The 21,356-nt window shown below is 44.1% G+C and overlaps 1 protein-coding gene across 1 annotated transcript; it reads right to left on the bottom strand.

Annotated features, from left to right (window-relative positions):
* Positions 1-500: 500 nt before the first annotated feature.
* SNRPF (small nuclear ribonucleoprotein polypeptide F) lies at positions 501-2,057 on the bottom strand. The gene is made up of 4 exons (XM_039571051.1): positions 1,931-2,057; positions 1,632-1,757; positions 1,186-1,250; positions 501-605 (listed from the first exon to the last, which is right to left on the bottom strand). The coding sequence occupies exons 1-4, from the start codon at positions 1,931-1,933 to the stop codon at positions 539-541; spliced, it is 261 nt and encodes an 86-aa protein (XP_039426985.1). The 5' UTR covers positions 1,934-2,057; the 3' UTR covers positions 501-538.
* Between the last annotated feature and the right edge of the window lie 19,299 nt (positions 2,058-21,356).

Raw genomic sequence — 21,356 nt, 5'->3', positions numbered from 1 at the left:
GTACAGAAGATGATTTATTGTATTGTAACCAGGACTTCAGACATTCCTTACTACTTCTTCCATTCTATTCTCTTGCTCTTACTTCCACTCTTGCTCTTACACTCTCTCTCTCTCACCCGCTTACTCCCTTGCTCTCTTGGGCCTGCTCAGAGCTGAGTCTACCAGCTCTGAGCAGTGCCCCAATACCCACGCCCTTTACAATAAACCCCATGTGTCCCAAGACCTGCCTATAGAGATCTCTCGTCTCCATCCGTCACCGAACGTCCGGCCGCCCGTAACCTACAGTTTATAAACAGGTTTAAAGATTAAATGTGTTTAAATAGTCGTTTTCATTTTAATATTTTCAGCTTTAAATTGAAACAATTACCTGGTTTTCCTCCAGCATTAGTTTTTGGGACACCAATAAAAGATTAAAGACCTTTTAAAGGGTTAACTTCCCCCATACTAAAACACAATGGGAAAAAAAGTAAACACCTTACTACAAAAATACAAAAAACAACAAAAAGAAAAAAAAGTTTATTTCCAGAAATACAAAACACTATTCTCTCATTTCTCCATCTTCTTCCTCTTCTTCCACACCTCTGATGTACAAAACATTATTGCACCTGTAAATAGAACCAAAAGTTCCCTTAGCTATAAATGTTATAATTTTCCCCACATAAAACATGCTTTAAGCATTTTTATTGAATGTAGCCTGGCAACAGCCAAGTTCTACCAAATAAAATGCCGCTGTTGACTTTGTATACCTTTTCCACATAGTACATTAAATTGTTCAACTTTATATATATATACAGGTTGCCAATGCTGTACAAAAAATTTTTTACTTTTGGGTGAACAGTTACGGTCAAGTGTGACTTCCAAGCATGTGAAACGTTTTCAGTTGCAATGCACTAGTATACACTGCCAAAGGATTCACAGATATACAATAATGTGGAAAAACTAAAGTACTTAGTCACCACAAAAGAGAGAGTAAATACTTCTTTAAATATATTCAAAAATTCATTTTTCCTCCTCTCAGAAGGGACTTCAATATAAAAGACAAACTCATAGCCTTCCTGTAAGAGCTACACTTGGCATCTTAATTAGATAAGAAACACAGCACCCACCCGTATAAGTTTTAATTCTGCAAGTGCTGAGACGATTTAGAAAGAGCCTTCCCCCACCATAAATAAATACCTCAATTACCTTATCAAAACTTCACCCAGGTGTCCAGACAACGCACCGTCTATGTACTCCTCTGTGTTTGCAAGCTTGAAAGGAAAATGAGGAAAAAATCAAACGACATTAATAAAAGCAGCTTCACAAAGCACACACGGTTCTGCCCCCAGCCCAGGGCTCGGCTATAGTGACCGGGAAGGGTCGAGCGGCCCCGCTCCCAGCCGGTACCGCATCCCCACCAAGGAACCGGCCATCATCCCAGCTCACAGCGGCCATGGGCGGGAAAGGTCCTTAAGCACCACCTCACTCCAACCCCCTGTCATGGACATGGACACCTTCCACAGGACCAGGTTGCTCAGAGACCCATCAAACCTGGCCTCGGACACTTCCAGGGATGAGGCATCCGTAATTTCTCCATCCACAGTGCCGGGGGCCGGCACCGCCCCGCCCCAGGCACCCCCCCGGCCCCTCACCTGCATGTTCATGTAGCCGTCCACGGAGACGAGGTAGCCCTTGTACTCCATCCCCCACTTCAGCTTCACCATCACCGGCTTCCCCGTCAGCCCGTTCAGGAACGGCTTGGGATTGAGGGGCAGGCTCTGGCGGGGGAAGCACAGGGTCAGCGCCGCCCGCCTCCCGCTCCGCCTCGCCCGTCCGCCTCAGGCCCGTAACGGCGCGGCTCCCGCCCCTCCCGGCTCCCGGGCCTCTCAGCTCTCGGCTCCCGCCCCTCTCGGCTCCCGCCGCCCTCCAGCGCGCTCCCGCCCGCGCTCACCATGGCGGGAGAAGCGCAGGCCCACGCGGGAACCCCTCGTGCGCGCCGCGGGACAACGGGAGGCAACGGGAAGCAGCTCCGCTCCGGCTTTCAGTTCCGGGGGCGCCGCCCCTCCGCTCTGACCTCTCACGCGCACCGCGCTCCCCATAGGCTGGCGGGTCCCGACGCGCCGAGCCGCAGCCGCAGCTGCCCATTCGCTCACGGGCGCCGCGGGCCTCTCTCATTGGCCGGGCCGCTCGGCCGCTCCCCCGTCCCAGCCAATCGCTGTTGCCGCGAGGCGCGCCGCGCTCGCGCGACGGGGGGCAGTCCGGAGGTGTGAGCGCGTGCCCCCTGCGCGTGCCCGTGCCCTGTGCGCGGCCCCGTGTCCGTGCCTGCGGGGCAGCGCCGCGCGCCCCCTCGGGCTGTGCCCGCCCCGCTGAGCGCGGCCAGCTCCCTGCTGCTCCGCACGGACACGTCCCCACGAGGTGGCAGCCCCTGACCGGTGCAGTGGCCGTGGCACCGGACGGGAGGGCTCTGACGGCCTCTCCTGCTGGTGCCTGCGAGCCCCGCGGGCGGTGAAAGCCTGGCGGTGTCCATCCGTCTGTGAAAATAAATCCGCGGACCAGCACCTTTTCGTGACTCCACACGCAAGGATCGGAAATCTCAGAGTTTATAAGACACATAAGTGCGAATTCCCTGTCAGTGTCATTTGACTCCCAGGCAACGATGTTCCGGAGGTTTTCTTGGGTGTAGAGAGAGTCGTGAAACGTCAGTCCTGCACTGACTATAATATGTGACTCTTAACCTTTGACAGGCAAATATGTTGAACCGATGTCTGTACCGTTTACCAATTTGACGCACCCTCACTAATGTCTTCTACTACTCTAGGTATAAATCCATCAAATGCCACAATGTGTGTTTCTGTGCCTGCATACAGCATATTCCCTTGATCTTCAGTGTATTGGGTGCTGAATGTGGAAAACACACATTCAGGAAACTTAACATGTCAGTGACAGAACTATTACAGACTTCACTTCCAAAATGCACTTCACTTTCTAAAGGTGAGTCTAGTGCCCTAGTGTTGAAAGCAAAACCATTATCACCTCCTCAAATCTGCGCATTTAAAGCTGTCGACACAACAAGCCATCTTCTCCAGACCCAGACTGTCCTTACGCACAGGGGCACCATGAGTGTGTAGGAGTGAAGCAGATGGAATTGTAATTCCTGTTAACTAGCATATATGAAAAGTGCAGTTACAGAATCACAGAATTGTTAGGGTTGGAAGGGACCTCTGAAGATCATCCAGCCAACCCTCCTGGCAAGGCAAGGTCACCTGCAGCAGGTGACACAGGAACGTGTCCAGGTGGGTTTGGAATGTCTCCAGAGAGAGAGACTCCACAACCTCCCTGTTCCAGTGCTCTGCCACCTTCAACATGGAGTTCTTCCTCATGTTGAGGTGAAACTTCTTGTGAAGATATTTAGTGCACGTTTCCATGGCCATCAGAAATAAGTGTGATTGTCTTTTAGGGTGAGCAACAGAAACAATGTCAAAATCATGCTAATTATCCTTCTGTAGCAGGACTCACTATGGGCCAGCTGAAAGAGTAACTAAGTTATAAGATTTTTTTGTAAGGAAGTCTGTGTTTATGTAGGTAAAATATGAGTACAATGGGAAATGGTATATATAGCAAAATGTTTCATGCCATTTGCAGTATAAAATAGCTGATTTCACATGATAACTTGTATAATGTGGCAGAATGCAATGAGCTTAGAGCAAGTGTCTTGAATAAAATCATACTGTGAGAGCAATTTTTGCACTGTTCTGACAAGGATAAACATGTATGTTTGTGAATGGCAATATAACAGGCTTGATATGTTATCTATAAATAGCACTACCTATTTTTACATATGGAACCTATTTTGACCACAATGTCTCCTGCTCATGTTGGGAAAACTTTTTGTGTACCAAGAAACAGGAGCATTTATATTCAGCTTTTAATACACTCTGTTCCTCAGGTGAGTAAGTATTCCAGCCCTGTTGTTAGAAGAAACAAGCATTTCCCAGAGTCATCGATCTCAGTGTAGAAGTCAGAGAGCAAAAGTGCTTGACTTCTGGTTTCGTAGTTGGTCCATGAATTCACATGTCAGTAATCTCATCAGCTGCAGACTGGGTCTGCAGCAATTTTGTGTGGTGGTAGGGTAGGAAGGAGTACTGAAAGCATAGAATGCATGACTACATCTGATGTAGTTAACTGAATAACTCAGTTAATCAGGAAATGAAATAGCTGCTGGTTTTCTTTCCCCCTTAAGAGGAATTTGCTGTTTACCTTGTTGACTGAATCATTCTGACTCAGAGACAGTCTTCTTACACTGATCTTCGGACCTTCAGCACAGGGGTGAAGTTCACCTTTCATCCTCTTTGTATTTCCCATGTAATAGGGGAAGTAATAATTTGCATTCTTTTCTGCCTTTGGGTCAGGGTATTTAGGTTGCTGCTCAACAGGAAGTGAACAGGAAAAAGTTGTTGTAATAGATTAATCCAAACCTTAGCTCCTGGGTGAATGGATAGTATATTCTCTTACAGCTCAGGGGTGGGAATTTAACACAAATGCCTACACTCTGTTCCTAAGGAAACACATTAAGCAGCTGGACATTTAAGGGCGGCAGCATTTCTGGTGAGGGACGGGTTAGATGGTGTTGTCTGTGTAAGTGCAAATGCTCACTGACATCACCAACACACTGTGTTGCCATAAACCAGGCTGAGAAGTCCCCTGTACCATCACAGTGCTGAGAGAAACCTCAGCGGCCCAGAACTCCTTCCTGATTCAGCTGGGTTTGCTGAGATAGAAACTCCCTGCAGTAACCTGTTTCTGCCTGCCATAAACACATTATTATGGAAACTTTCAGAGCTGCCCCATGTTCCAGCTTCTGGGCTGTACATTTAGTGACCATCCCGTGCCTTTTCCTAGTGATATGCCAGTGTCAGTCGGGATTTCCTCCACTGCACTCTTACTCCACATCAGACAAGCTACTTCTGATACCGCACAGTCATGTCCACCAGAGCAGTAAGAGCATCAACTTTGCCATCACACCAGAGACACCATGTCACGGGCACCAGTTGCAGTCAGAGAACTCAAAGCAGCCATGAGAGCACAGCCCAGAATTACAAGTGGGCAGAGATGAGTTAACAAAAAGGAAGCTCCATCAGGAGACAGCAGCTTCAAAGGACAGGTTTGTATCAAAAAGGATCCAGTGTAGCAGCACGGAGTTAGCCCTGCTATGCAGCAGATGAACTTGGCTTCTGCTTCTCTTGGGCTCATAATTGACAAGACATGTAAGAACCTGTTGCTCTCCCCATACGAAACTGTCCCAGGTGAAGATGTGCCACCCTCCTTCATCCCCCTTGCCAGACTCCCAGAGCAAGTCTGGTCCTTGAAAATATTGGGGGATACGATACCTCAGTCTAAGGTTGACTGTTGTTAAGTTCCTTGTGCAAAGCAGTAGCTGATTCCTGACAAGCTCTCTGTTCTATCTTCTTGGGGATGCAGTGGTTATGACTGTCATGGACCTAGGTGGATTTTGAGGCTCTGTGCTCCCCTGGGGAGTTTTGCTGCTGTAGCAATGCTGTTAAAACGTGAACAGGACCTAGGACTCAGGCCAAGTATTGACATGAAGTAAATATATTTTTCCTTCAGGAATAGGCATAATAGAAGATTTGCCATTAGATATCATACTGGAATGGAAAATTTGATCTTGTCCATAATTTGTCTGTAGAAAGTATCTTGTCTAAAAATCTTTTTTAATAAGTAACACAAAATTTTTTGTACATGCAGAAAGTCTGTGTCATTTATCAGCTCTTGGTGACTTGGGAACTGCTGTAGCAGTATTGTGTGGACTGTCAGCAGCCCTCACATGGGGTATAGTCCTGACTTTATGGGACTTTGCCTGAGTAAAACAGTTTTGCTTCAAGCAGTATTTTTTCAGAAATCTCTACCAGTGAAACACCTTTCCTCTCTGCTGATTGTCATTTTAATAACACCATCTCTGATCAAATCTCCATGTGAGGCAATAACCATCCACCACAGACCTTCACCATGGATTGTGACTGGGAATCAGGAAGTAGTGACGTCAGACTTCAGAAGAACAGGGGGCTGTAATTTCTCTCTGAGATCCTCATATACCTAAGCAAAGCCACGGTGTGCTACAGGATCCAAATACTAGGAAGCACAAAACTGGTAAGCCACTTTCAGGCTCGATCCAAGTAACATACTTTTTTCCACATGCTGACAGACTTTCATCACAGTGTAAGACTGTAGCCCAGAATAGATGCTCGGTCTTGCTGAACAGCACTTGGAAGCAGCCGAAGGGAAGGACACAAGGGAACCACAAAAACTAGGAGACTTGCCATTGGCCCTGCATGCCTGGCAGTGGCTAGCAACAGTAATGTGAGGGAACACAAACAAAATACAAAAGTCTGTTTGGGATGGACTTGCCCAGTAAGCAGGAGACCATGCTATGAACGATTCCAAGGGCAGGAGGCAGAGGTGCACCTGGGAAGACAGAAATGAAGGGTTTCTTCTTGGGTAGAGAATTTATGTGCAGTTTAAGGTCAGTACAGTGTCTTTTTTCTGCAGTGATAACAGTATAAAATGAGACTGAGGGTGTAGCTGGGGGGCAGGTATTTGCTAACAAAGGCCCAGATCTTTTGTCCACACCATCAAAGATCTGCCAGAGTGGCTCTTCTGTGAACCTGTCACAAGGCTGGGCTGTGCCAGCAAGAAGGGGCATGGGATGGGTATTGTACAGAAATTATGGGAACATTAAAGCCTCCTTTTATCCATATTGAAAACCTTTATTTTTCTGTGCAAATAGTGTTCATGCAAATTATGCAGCTACACTAAAGAGAGGCCCTTTAAGAATGTGTCTCTGAGAACACAGGCTCCTTTGCCAAGAAATAATGGGACTTCCTTAATTATCAGCTGTTATCTTCTGGGTTTGGCGAACTTTTGTTGCTTTATGTGCGGTTACTTCTTTTATGCTTTGACATTAATGAATTGGAATTGAAATTATGTATTGAGGAAAACAAAATGATCTGTACAAATAGTAAAATGGTGTACTTGTGTGCGTCAAAAGGAAGGAGATCAAGTATTGTACAGAAGGAATTTGGAAACTGCTTTCACACAAGCATCTTAATAGGTACTAATAACTGGCTCCAAATCACAGAAGTGGTTTAAGGGTTGGTGTTTTGAGAAATCTGATCAGAGCTCAGAAAGTCTGGCTGGTGTTGGAGGCTCTCTGTGTTAGGTGGCAAGCTCTGCTATAACAGAGGAGCTCATCTGCTGCCATTTTTAACAGTGAGTCTTGTGGAGGGAAAGAAAGGAGTTATTAGGCAATGGCTACATAGGTCAACAGAGTGTTGCTGGTCAAGAGAGACTAGATATTGTATGGATTCCCTCACCCTTTCAGAGAAAGAGAAGAAGGAAACTAGCTGAATAGGAGAAAGTCAGAGAGATAAATTATGCTGGGTTAAAAGAAGGAGCTAAATCTAGGATTCCTGAATTTCTTAGAAAATTCTGTCTGAGCCCAAGCAATATTCCAGAGAGATGAGGAGAGAAACAGGAGGCCAGGTCCCAAAGAAACCTGAGTCATCAAGGTTGGCTGGCAGCTGCAGGGGCAAATGTGTCCTGAACTCCCTCTATTACACAGTGAGGCTTTAATGTGCTGTCATTCTATTAATTTGGCCAGATACATCTACTCTTCTGATAGCCAAAGGGAAGAGTAATTTGAGGTTGGAGCCTCTGTGAAGTCTACTAGGTTATTTGCACCACTCCCAGAAAAGCCGGTACTCGTCCTGAGGCAGGTGGGCCAGAAAGTCTCATTTCCAGGAAGGATCTGCAGACAGAAAAAATCTCCAGTGCTCTGGAAATATTCCGGAGGTAACAACTGCAATTCATGTTTGACTTGAACCTGAGCCCAAGGCCCACATCTCATCTTGGAGGCAGCAGTCACTGCCCTGCCTCTGAGACCAGTGGCTTCCAGTGGCTTCGGCCTCTCTGCTAAACTGGTGCTCCTTTGTGAGAGCCTCTCTAGGTGAGGGACTGCCAAGGATCCACTGTAAAGGCAGGCGTATGTGTACAACCTTCCCTGTGGAGCAGAGTGGAGGAGAAGCTTTCATGCAGCCAGTTTGTGGTCAGCTACCAGAACCTTGGAGTTTCTCATTGCCTGCCTGAAACAAGCAGGAGTCCAAGCTTGTGTAGGGGGACAGGCTTTTCTCTAACCCTGCAAATCCCACAGGCTTAGCCTGCCTGAGACAGGAAGGACTATAGGAACCAGGAATTAACTGTGGGGATGGTCAGTTAATTAGGACCAAATGGCTGAGGCAGACAGCGCAAAAGACTGCAGTATGCTCCTAACTCAAGATCCCATGGTTCAACACACATCATCTGTTACAAATCCAGGAGAGAGAGCATGGCTATAGGTGTTTACACTGGTCACATGCCAACCATCCCCAAATTACCAGTGCCCTCACTTTCATACTTCTTGGGGCAGTGCCCAGCTCTGTGTGCACAGAAGTGCCTTTTTTGAGAATTCTCTAAGAGCTCAGTACGTTGGAGTTTTGGCTGGTGAAGTTTCCACTGCGTTATGTCATTGACAACTCACAGAGACCAGCTCTACCTGGGTCGTTTCTAGCCAGGACTCCACTGATGTGCTGGTGTTCCCTTGTCACAGCTGCTTCCTGTAAAGCTGTAAGTTGTCATTTGGTTGGGCACTTCTGCTTTTGTTTTGCTGAGTACTCTGTAAGATAATTACACAACTGATCTAACAACTGATCTTTGGAAAGGTTTTTTCCAAAGAGCACAGAGGATGAGAGCTGGCTTCTCTTTGCCCAGTACGTGTTTCTGAGGAGGCAGCTGATGTATGTGCCCTGGGCTTCCCTGCATGGGCCAAGAGCCTGGAGAAATACTATGAGCAATTTCAGTGCTTCTGATGGTGCACTGACAGTTCCTGATGCTCCTTGCATGCCCCAGATGACCTGGCCCTAATGTCACACTGTTCCCTTTGGGTCCTTTTCTGTTCTTCAAATCTTTGACAGCAGCCACTGATGCTGTCTGCACTTGGCATGAGTGGCCTCAGCAGCACAGCATTGTCTTAGAGGCGTTCACATCCACTCGGTGCCTTCCTTCTCCAGAGCAGTGTCTTCTCTGTGGCAATGTGCACTGAAGGTGATGGGAAGGCCCAGGTAGGTAAGTGGTGAGTGTTCTTGTAGTAGGACCCAGAGGTGCTCAATAGGGATCCACTCATCTGCCCAGGAATGCAGTGACAAACACAGTTGCACGGATAGGTACTGACCAGGCGAGCAAAGGGAAGATCGTGCCCTGATTGTATTGTTTACTGCAATGCAGGATAGAGACACTCAGCTAGTTTGGCTAATAAAAACAATGGGAAAAAGCTTGCTTCTGTGCCAACAGACATATTGTGGTGTCTGAGCTGCCTCTCTCCAACCACTGCATGCAAACTGCAATGATTTGGAGGATTAGGATATCTTCAAGGGTTAGACCATGGCCGCATCTCGCAAGCATAGCAAAAGGTGTACACGTAACAAAGACCATTTGCTGCAGCACTCAAGTCTTTGCTCCAAAACTCTTTTCTTTTTCCAGAAGAACCTTTTTTTTTTTTTTTTAAAGTAGGGGGGAAGGAACCTATTTTTTTCCCAAGCACCATTCTTGGAAATGACCTTCTGAAATTTTCTTGAAATATATCAGCTTGGAGCAGATATTTCCTGCTTCCAGGAAAGCTTTTCTAGAGGTCTGCCTCCTCTAAATATTTATACAAACAATTAAAGACTGCCAGAGTTACAAGTGGCAAAGATAGAGGAGCTTAGGATGGAAAACAGTGAAACCTTAATAATAGCATTGCCAACTCCACTTAATAAACAGATGCATTTGATATGGCTTTTGTATAATAAACCCTAGCTTAGACATTACACTTTTGTGCCTTTTGTTTTGCTGCACAGCGAGCAAAAATGTAGCATAGCCATACACAATGTTGAGTATTTTTTGGAAAATGTTGTATTTCTTAAGTGATTCTTAAGGTTGTTTGATCAGCTGTAGGTTGCAATGGACTGATATTGATGTTGCTTTCATATGATGCTTCACGTGAGGCAAGTGACTGCTTGTTTTGACAGACTGTAAAAGATACGTAATTATACTGGGAGGAGGGCTACTTCATTCCTGGGACACTTTATGGATTTACATACTTCTGTGCATTGGGCATAAAACACATCAGCTCATCTGTGGTTTTGTGGGGTTTTACTTTAAATGCTCAGGAAGAAGCTCTTATCATGTTTTATCTCATGGAAGGGAGATATAGAGGATTAAATTATACTGTTAAAGTCTTATTTAAAAACAGGTAAAAAGTTCAGTGCTAAACAGTCTTGTTTAAGCTTAACTCACAATACTACCATGTTGAGACACCAGCTATGACTTTGCATTAAGTATTTGATAAGATAATTCTCAGTAGAGTGAAGTGGATGGCAATTCCCATGCCCCCCTGAACTGGTCTGTCCGAGGCAAAGTGCGATTGTGGCGGTGGGTGACAGTGCTTCTGTCCCAGCATTGGGACTCTAGCTCCCACTGGAAGACCCTGGCAGACACTTTACCCATCCAGAAGATAAGAGTGGCTGGAAACCTGAATGCCATGACACTTTGTCACCATTTAATAATTAGCTGAATTTAGGGCTGTGGAGGGACTTTCCCACAGGCCATGTTGGCAAATATCTTTATTATAAATAAGCTCTACTTTTTGTGGTGTTTGGAGGGCAACATTTACCAGACTTAAGAACCTGTGTTTAACCTGTGTTTAACCTTTAAGGTTATACATAAAGGAACCCCATTCATTTAATACACTGTTCATACAATATGTTTTCTTTATGGGTCTCATGAGAATTTCAGGGAGTTTATTCTGAAAATTTGCATGAAATTGGATTTTTTTCCTCTGAATAGTCAACATCAGCAAGCTAAATATAGATGGAAAATACTGCAGACCTGTGTTTCTGGTGCTGAGCAAACATATGAGTATATAATCGCTTATACAAATGAAAATACAACTTTTTTGATGTTGCCAAGTTGACTCCAGACTTAGATAATGGACTAAAAGGTGCAAGCTCAGCACATTGGTTGGAGCTGTAATGTCTTTAGCAAATGAGGGAAATTGAATACCCTTTGCCTCCATAACCTTTGCCTTTACTTGTTTTGCTTTATTCACGTTTGGAAGTACACATCATCTTCAAGTGTGCTTAAATAGCAGCAGGATGGAAGTAATGACTGTGCTTTCAAGGGCAGAAGGCTCCTGAGTTCCATGGGAACTGGATGCTAAATTATACCAAACAGTCATAGAGCACGCATGACTCAGACCCGAGCTGCACATCTGAAATGTTGCTGAAATGAAAAGCATCACTTAATTTTTTTTGTTGTTGTTTATAGCACAGGCAAACCTATTTTATATAAGTTTTAAAACATGTTTTTCTTTCCATATTTTTTTCTGGTTAATACTCATATGTATATATATATATATGATACCACAGAACATGTGCAGACGGTACCATGCGTATTAATATTTATTTATGTGTTGGACATTATAGGTACATATACTCTATATTATTTACTAACAACCACTTTATTTCAGACATCAGAAAAATGTGGGATTTCACTGTCTGAGAGCACTGATTACATTCACAATGGTGAACAGATTAACCGTTTAGTTGCAGGTATCAAGGTTGTCACTCAAACTGGCAGCACCTCAGAATAGCTAAAGCTTATCAAAAATTGTCTGGATTGGAAATGACAGCCATACATGCATGAATGCATCTGTATGGCTGGAAGATTGTTGAAGTGTGAAGTGAAGAAGTTCACTTCGGTTTATTTTTTATCATAATTACTGTATTTCATGAAGGAACATTGACTTGCCACATGATAAATACAAGGGGAAACAGAAAGAAACTTCATTCTCTTATCATTTTATTTCCCAAAGGTCACCACATTTGAACAAAGCATATTTATTTCATTCCTTACGCATTTATGTAGCCATTTACTGTACTCTGTATAAGTGAAGCAGAATAATTTTTTGCGAGACTAATTAAAAGTTGCATGGTAGAAAATGTTTTTGTGATCACAGCACCGTAACGAAATTGAGCTGTCTTTACTGACATGTGCTCCATTTACTGGGTTTTTTAAAACATATTTCCCACACTTCCAGCAGATCATTATTTTTTAAAAGCAAAAACATAGCAAAGCTTTTCCTCCTAAGTAAATTAATATCCTTAATGAACATATTTAGAAAAATAAAGTGACAATTTATCTCATCTTTTTTCTATATATTGTGTGGCTTTATTCTGCTTCTGGCTCTACAGCATCTTACAAAACTTCCATGTCAAATCAAGAACAACTAAATGACCTCTGAGTCAACAGGATTGATGTGTAAAGTTTATTTGTCTCCAGCCTGGTGGTGTTACGGACTCCTTCAGTCCCAGCATGAAGTACCAACTGGGCAATTTTACCATGTTCTACATTTTGGATTGCATGTGGAATAAGCCTTTAGTAAATGGAAAAGGCCAGTAATTTAGTTATATGATTTCATCATATACTGTTAACAGAGTTGAGGATTGCACCGAGAAAGTCTGGAGGTTTTACCATGACAAGTGGACAAACCCAAGCTTTTATTAAAAAAAAAAAAAAAAAAAAAAAAAAAATATATATATATATATATATATATATATATATATATATATATATTTTAAATCCACCAAGTTAGCTCAAACCACTGTTAATTCTTCCCAAACACTTCCATAGGTGGGGTTGGGACTTAGTTCTGTGGCTGATGTTTTTGAGGAGAAAATGGTCTACTGAAGAAAGGGGAAGATCCAATTTTAACTGGCACATCGCTCCAAAGAGCCTCTTTGGCTTCCTCAGAGAATGTGGGATGTTTTCTTCTTCAGGTGTTATGTGCCAGATTAAATTGGAAGCATTAATACTCTCTGTGTACACTCAAAGACAACTGCTGTGTCTGAACGAGGCAGTGGATAAAGAGTTGATAATAGAAGTTCACGTCATACCCAAAAAGACTAAAATATGTGACACCTTTGATGCACTTTATCATTATAGGCGTGGGCTCAGGCATCACTCTTACCCCTACTACTGGTCCAGCAAGTGGCCTTCAGCAAGATGTGAAATTCCTGTTTGCAAAGCAGGGACGTTTTGTATTATTCTGACCCTTGATGTTATGATGGCACCCAGAAGACTTGTGCATGATGGAGTCTCTGTACTGCAGGGCAACTGACAGTCATGAAAAGGGTGCCTTGCAGAGACATTCAACCATGGGTGGGGGAAAGGAAGCATTCTTTAAAAGCTGGAGAATGAAGGTAAGAAACATAACCCTTACTGCTCTACCTGCCATTAAGTAAGTGAAAAAGTCATTGCTAGGTTGTATTAGTTTTTGGTGCAAATCTGTGACTGCCTAAAGCAGAAACCCATACATACATTATTTTCCCTTCCCGGTGGCTGACCACATGAGCCGAGATGAAATGCCTCCCTTTCCAACTGTGTGCAAATGGCTCTGAGATATGGATAGATATGGGATTGTCAACTCCAATTAGTTGAAGAAATGACCTACTGTACTTCTCTTCTATAGGTATTACAAAAGCCGTTCCGCCCATGAATTAGACATCGGTGAGAAGCTGAATTTAAGCCCACTATTGTATGGGAATGTCCACTCCGCTTTGCCACACTAAAGACATTCAGGCAGGCAGAACACCCTCCGCTGACTCATTAGGGCATACATTAGAGGCAAACTCGCTGCGCTCGCCATGAACCCACAGCGCTCTCTTGAATGGTAGCCCTTGGTGGACGCTTGCAGGGCAGGCCGGTTCCCACAGCACCCCGCTGATCCCCTGTGAACAGATTCGCAGCTCCCCGCTGGCTGCAGAAATGGATTGCTTGCCCCATCCTCACCCGCCACTGACAGCCCTCATAATAATAACCTGCCTGGGAGGCGAGGCACAGGGACGGGTTTCTGACAACTCATTAGCCTGAGATACGGTCAGTTCCATCCAGGGACCGTCACCACCGCTGCAGAGGGAGCAGGACAATGCTGGGCAACACCGGACGTAAGGCCATCCTTTCCCAGAAACCTTACTTTCATCGTCAGAAAGGAGTGCCCGCAGGAGGTGACACCTTGGAGATCCCAGAGGAGGGAAAAAACAGAAAAATTGGAATGCCAGAAGTGCTGAGGAGAAAAATGAGGCCAGCAGGGGGTCGTATGATACTACAGTGAAACCACAGCTGCTCAGAGGGATGGGAGGCAGCTCTGGGCTCAGGCATGCACACATTGGCTGATTTCAAGGCAGCAGTTCAGCTCTGAGGTCCTGGGTCTGATTTCTGAAGTGCTGTCTCTCTTCCTCCTTTGGCTTCACCATGACATCTTGATCAAGGTATCAGCCTAGGAAAAGAAATCAAGAGCTGGGAAGACTATTAAATATTGCTTTTCACTGTTCTCTGCAGTTTGTCTTTTAAAATCCAGGTGCACTGAATTGTCCTGTGACTTTTGTTCCTGTCAGGAACTACACGTGAGATCCTGTCCACTCCCCATGTCACTGGAGTGGTAGACAGGGAACTTCTGAGTCTGGCAGAAATGCTCTGGATATAACTCATCTGTGTGTGAAAATCAGCAGCTAGAAGTTCCTCAGCCTGGTTCGGCTGGAGGGGTGTGGAGGGCTGTCCATGATGAGCTGTTTTTTTCTGGCAGTCACCGAATGCTATTACCTTACCTCCAGCTTGGAGAGTGATGCTTACAAAGAAGAGACCTTCACTCAAAGCACCCAGCAAGATCAATGTTAAGTAGGTTGGTCACTACAGGTGACAGATGCCCTTGCTTATAATGAGACAGGAGTGAGACTTGGGGAATCTTATTTCACCTTTGCTGCATATATCTTTTGTGATATCTGAGAGCATTTTCTATGCAAACTGAAGCCCTGAACTGTATGTCCTCTAGCTGATGTTTTCAGGTTTAATAATTTGACTCAAAAAGAGCAAAAGCATTTATTTATAAGGTCTTTGTCTGGCTGCATACTGGTAGACAATAAAAATTTAATGCGGTTTTTTGCAAATTTTAATGCAGTAACATGAAATGCCTTCATTAAGAGAAGCAATTTTCAGCACTACTGCAGGGAAATGCCATCTATCAAGACTGGAAACAGTCACTCTAAAGCAAATGCCAACAAGACCTAATTTGACAGCAAAGAAAGAAAAAACAATTCAGGCCACAAGTAAGTACATAAATAAGAAGAATCATCACAGTGTGTTGTTCCCATAGCTCAGCTGCTTTAGAAATAAGAAAGAAGACTTTCTGAAGCACAGCTCTCTACGTACTTAAGTGTTGTGGTCAGGAAAGGCTCAGTGCTATTGCTAAAGTATTGAGGAGTCTGTAAAATCACAAAGAAGCAAGTTCTGTTTCAGAAGGGAGGAAGTGGCCATGGTCTAAAACTGTGTTATTTTATTGTTTCTGTCTTCTAAGCAGCTTGTCTTGAGTGCAGCACTTGAACTATGGAGACACGGAAAATTTCCAGGCACACTGGCGATGTTCCAGACCCACTAATAGCCCCCCTTAGTCATAAGAAGCAGCAACACATAGTAAATCATACTGAGGACCAACAAAGGGTTTCTAACAGCTTTGTTAATGAACTGGAGGTAGGAGCATGTCATTGACATTATCTGAAAATGTTAAATCTGGATCTGTTGCAGGCAGAAAAATTGCTCAAAGACAAATGTGGAGGTTAAAATTATCTGGGCAGAATTCATACCAAATCATTCGATTTCAGGAACCACGACTGTTGAAAAGAAAGTCAAATATATTGCTCTAGGTTTCAGATGCAGTCTAAACCATGCAGTCTGTCCAGAACCTCTTGTGAAAATAGAGGCCCAGCAGATGTATGTGATGGTGACATCATCTGCTGGCAAGGGACAACTGGTACTGTCCCGGTGGCCTAAAACAGAGCTATTGATGGGAAAAGGTGCAAAGAGAGAGAAAGAAACTAAATTAATCCACATTAAAAGGCTGTCCAACATGGTCTAAAGCTGCAGTAAGATACTGCTAAATAAACAAGGCACATGTTTGTTCCCAAGCTGTCTTGAGAAATATGTGAAAAAACGCCTAGATGCAGAATTTCATGGGAGACTTAAACAGCAGAGGAATGAAATGGGTATGGGTGTAGATGTGTGCTTTGTCACAGCCAAGGAAAATCAGAGTGTGCTGTGGGGATAAACCACAGAAGAGTCTTGTCCTTCCCACAAGGAAAGTTGTGTTGCCAGAGGGAGAAACTCTGACTTCATGAAGAAGGAATTGTGATTGGTGGTGTAGGCAGGAGTGCAGCTGGGGTTTTGTATACAGTAAAACAGTCCTGGGAGGGAGGCAGCCACATACGGCTCCTCCCCTGGGAGATTCACCAGTGACACCAATGCCCAGTTTTCTGGACCAGGTTCATATTCCTGAATTGCTTTAAGCATGCAGTACAAAGCAGAGAATAAGATTTATTATCTATTTTTTAGGAACTCTGCCCTACCAAACTAGTATTGAAGAAGCTTTCCTCAACTACAAAAAAATTCACTTATGCAGAAAAAAAATTTGCATGATTGTGAAAATGCACATTCTTTTATTCTTTTATTTTCTTCCAAGTTTATTTTCAGCACTGAATTTGAATTGGACTCTACAAGACTAAGGAAAAAGGAAGACAAATCTCAACTGGGCCAAAAGAGACATAGTCCAAAGGAGCAAAGATTTCAGTGTTGCATCTCAGAGCCACTAACAGAGCTGTGTTGGTCATAGCCCCCAGTGACACACATCTTAAAATCTCAAATAAAGTATCTGCACCAATATTCTCCTAAGTGTGGTCTAGACCACAGGTTTGCGAGTGAGGTGAAGTCCAATGTTTGAAGACAAAAATGACTAGTGAAATGCAGGAGTCTGGAAGGAAGTGAGTGAGGAGGAATTCAGAGAGGAGTGGAGGAACCTTCGAAGGAGACTGATGCTTAAGGGCCACCACCTCTGCAAACAGAACAAACAGCTGCTCGTCTAATATTCCTTGGGGCAAAGGAAGGAGCTGATGTTACTTTTCCTAGTGTGTGAAGAGCTCCAGTTTCTGGGTGTGTGTTCATTTGGAAATATTTAAGACTAGGAAAAAGGGTTTCAGAAGATGAGTCTTTTCACTCTATGATATGGAGACTATATATAAAGTATTTCATAATGTTTGGAATACCTTCACAGCAAGCCATTTTGATATGTTCCACTGAAACTACTTTTCAATGGGAAAACAAATACATAAAGAAGAATAGAGGATGTTTTTCAAACTCTCCAAAAGATGTTTTTGGCTTTTGTACACTTCCTTCCAAGCCCACTAAACACACTTTCCAAAAGTCAAAGCACTTCTTTCACTACAGCAGGCTAAATGAGTCCACAAAAGCGGCTGGTCCTGAGTTCTCAGTGCCATTTCTGACCCCTCTTGTAATATTTTAGATACCTCAGATATTTCTTCATCAAGCTCTCTGAAGGCAAGAACTGTTAAATCACATCTGTAAACTGAAGCATGGAGAATTCTTTACATGTGTAAAATTCCTTCTCATTATATAGAAACAGTTTACAGACTGCTTTAAGTACAAGGCAAATAATTCAGCAGAACAATAGGAGTAGTATATACAAGCCTCTTAGCTTTGATGATCTTGTTAGGCTACAAATGTGTGAATGGCTTGCCTGGTTTACTTGAAAGTGACTAAATTAAATGCTGTCTTTTGTTCATTAGCTGGAAGATTTTTTTCTAAGCACTCTACTCCAATTCTAAAACATCTGCAGATAAATGAGAAAAAGAAAAGAAGGCAAAATAGCACATAAAGGGGATTTAATTCCCTCTTAAACAGAAATGCAAATTAAGGAATTCTAGCTAGCCTGGAAGATTCCTGCTCAGAGATGCTGGGTATTGGATGGGAAAAACATGAACATACATTTCTTAGAGCATTCATGTTACCCAGAGCTCCAAAACTGGAGGTCATCCATGATCATTTTCACAAGACATGATAAATTGTTGTTTAATAATTATATTGGGAAATGTCAAGGGAGAGATCAGACCAGAATCTGGATTTCAGTGTTCTAGGCTGAATTTACACATATGAAGATGTTCTTCTGGAAAATTACTCTCTAAAGCTCGAATTCCCCTCAGGAAGCTAAACTTCAGATATATGAAACATACTGAGTTGCATACATCCATCAGCACATGGGTTTCAGTGCCATCTGACATATTTTCAAACATATCAAGCTTCATGTATTCTTTGTGCACTCCTGCTGAGACTGCAAATCCCCAGACAAATGCCTGCACCACAACACTGAGTGAAAGGCCTTCATATTTTATTTCCTTCAGTGCTCACTGTGTTGGCTCTGTACCCTGGTTGGAGGCAGTGGTTGCCTGGGCTGTGATTGCCGAAGTTCAGAAATACAAGATCTGGGTCCAGGGAACAACCTAAGTGCTGTGCTGCAACCATGAGGCTAACCTTACAAGGTTCTTTCCCTGGACAGTTTCTTTGTTTTCCACCTGGAAGCTTTGCTCAGCTGGCTTTTGCCAGCTCCCCATAAGGGCCATGGATTTCCTGATCTCCCTCTCAGCAGGAAGGGTGGATCATGATGCACCTTCACAGTCTGCTCCATAGCACTGCCTGCTCCAGTCAGTGCAGATGTGCAGCGCCGTCCCATGGGATGTATTTCCTGAATGGGATGGCCAGGCCCGTGCTCAGCAGGGGCTGTGGGCAGACTCCCCTCCCTGCTGCTGCTGAGTGCCACTGCTTTCCCAGGCACATCGTCCCACCTGCGAGTGATGACACCCGTCACAGGACCCCAGGCATACCATGTTCTTGCTTGCTCAGAGACAGATGTTGAAAGGTGTGTTTTCAGAGTTGCTAGCCATTTTTGTCTGAAGCATCTGCTCTACTGTGTGCTTTCTTGCTGTCTCTTATTCCCTCAAACAAGGAAGAAGCCAAGGTTTTGGGAGCCAAGTCTAATCCTGTTTACATGATGCTTTTAACTCCTGTATTACTAGTTCAAAGCATGTGTCCAAATTTAGAAGCAAGACTAATACAACCTCAGGCTTAGCACTCATCAGATCTCACTAATTAAGCGTGTTCAGGCCTGGTCAGTACCAGATGGAAAGTTGTCAAAAAATGATATGCCTTACCTGGGAGTGGTGTCAGAGGCTGCAGGTGATGCACTTGTCTCAGTAATCAGCTACTGTCCCAGCCACACTTTGCTTGGCAGTCCGGAACATCTGGAGCAGAGTTTGCTTTCATTACATGGATAGCACTTCACACCCATTTTTCCATGCGTAGAGGGAAAACCAGCCTGATTTTGAAGACCAGCACAGGACTACTTGGCATTTAAATTCTGAAGTTCATGTTCAGAGAACAAAAAAGTACTTTGATGTTGCAGAACGCATGTGCTGGCCATCGGCTTGGCACTATCTGCTAGTGCCATCCCTTGTATATGTAATGAAAATGAGGATGGTTTGGTCTGGAGTCCTGCAGGTGCTCATTTATCATCAGTAAAATACCAAAATATTTTTTTGCAGGAGATAGGACATTCATTGAGTATCAAGCTCCAAAGAGGAGAACAATTCTCTTCTTTCCTTCATTCTTTGTCCTGCTTATCCATCTGATTCCTATTTTCATCTGGTCATGCTGTTGTTACACACTTCTCATGTTTGAGTGAAACTTGCCCTCAGTTTAAATGTCTAGCATGAGACCCACGAATGACCTTTGTAAGACTTCCCTATGAACCAGATTTATCATTGTATACCTGGGAGCTGAGTTTAGCCCTAAAGAAGGCTTTGCAAAAGCCTAGGAATGGTCATTATGACACAAGTGGTTGTAATAAACCACTTTACATAGAAGACACAATTTTGCCAGTGGCAAATGCTCTGCAACTGGAGAAGGGTTAGTAGATATACCTGCAAGACTTTGCAGCAGACTTTCTGCTACAAACTCTATAACTCCGTAGCTATACTGCAAAAACAAAGCTTAGCCCATAAGGTGACAGAAGTGCCCACAATGTTCATCATGTTTGCCATAAAACTGATGTGTGATCCAAAGCAAGCTGGGGTCAACACTTTGAAGCAATGGTGTCTTTCTGATTTCACCTGAATTGTCAAGAAGAGAGAGAAGGTAAAGGGGCAATTTACAGATTTAAACCTAAGGCAGGTTCCTGCCTACAACCTGGTACTATGTTTTAACTCTTTGTTAAGAAACATTCTCACATTCATTTTGCACATCATGCATTTTGAAAGTGTAAACCAGCTTGGCTGGTTTCAATAGCCAGTAAACAGCAAAAAATGCAAAGTGAAAATCAAGGGGTTTTGCAAACAGTGTCTAATTCTGTTTATATAATGCTGTCAGATTTAGAAATATCTCTGCTTCCCTTGCAGCCCATCTCTGTGGGATGCCACCAGCACCGTGGGATTCCCCCAGCTCCATGGAATGCCCCTGGCACCCTTTTGACCCACAGGAGGTGCACACATGGAAAGGTCCCTGCGCCCCAGTCCTTGCCCAATCCCCTCACCCCTCAGGTGGACTCCCCTGGCCTCTCAGCCAGCCACACATGCTGTCTCCTTTTGTAGACCCGTCAGTCAGGATAACGTCCTTGACCAGGCAAATCACAGTCACTTTTCAGCTGGAAACAATGCTCGAGCCACAACACGGCATTGTGCTCAAAGCGGATTACACAAGCAGGGCTGTCTGCCTGGCATGATATTATTATATCAATAGGACTTTTCTTTCTCCCGGAAAACGTAAGCTCTGTTATCTTTTAACAAAGAAACCCAATGCCAACCTGCTGCCAGTCGGCACTTTTAGCACAACACTGCTGCTTTTCTTGGAAAGCACTAACAGCTATGGCTTTTTGTGACAAAAGAGTCAGGGGCTCCAGTGGGGAGAGAGGGGAGAACTTCATCAATGGTCCAGATTCCTCTTTTCAAATCTGGCAATGAGCAAACCGTAAAATGGAGGTCACATGAGTAAAACCCTGCCCTGGTACAAAGTCCTGTTCCAATGCAAAGCCCCTCTGTGTTGGTGGAAAGCCCCCATCAAGTGAGTGCATGCAATGGAGACAGCCCATGGATGGTGGGATTCGTGTCCCTGTGGTATCAGAGGGGTCTGCATCTGGAGCTGATGGTGAGGCAGGAGGAGGAGTAGGTACCAGTGGAGGTAGCAGTGGAAAAGTGGCACTTGCCAAGAAAACTCTTTTTCTGTGTTTTTCACTGCTCCTGAATGATGTAGAGACCTCCACTTCTGGCCTACGAGGAGTCAGTGACAGCCAAAACATTCCCTCAGGTCAGCTGATTCTTCTCAGTCCTTGGGTTTGCTACATT

The sequence above is a fragment of the Corvus cornix genome, chromosome 1A, assembly GCF_000738735.6.
Source record: "Corvus cornix cornix isolate S_Up_H32 chromosome 1A, ASM73873v5, whole genome shotgun sequence".
NCBI classification, from domain to species: Eukaryota; Metazoa; Chordata; class Aves; order Passeriformes; family Corvidae; genus Corvus; species Corvus cornix.
Note: the sequence above shows the minus strand (reverse complement) of the source record. Positions and strands in the feature narration are given on the sequence as shown.

Bases quoted from the DNA above. Each gene is read 5' to 3' on its own strand.
- SNRPF (XM_039571051.1), bottom strand. The intron at 1,251-1,631 runs GTGAGGGGCCGG...TTTCCTTTCAAG, and splicing joins ACGGCTACATGAACATGCAG to CTTGCAAACACAGAGGAGTA. The intron at 606-1,185 runs GTAATTGAGGTA...TTCTATTTACAG, and splicing joins CTGGGTGAAGTTTTGATAAG to GTGCAATAATGTTTTGTACA.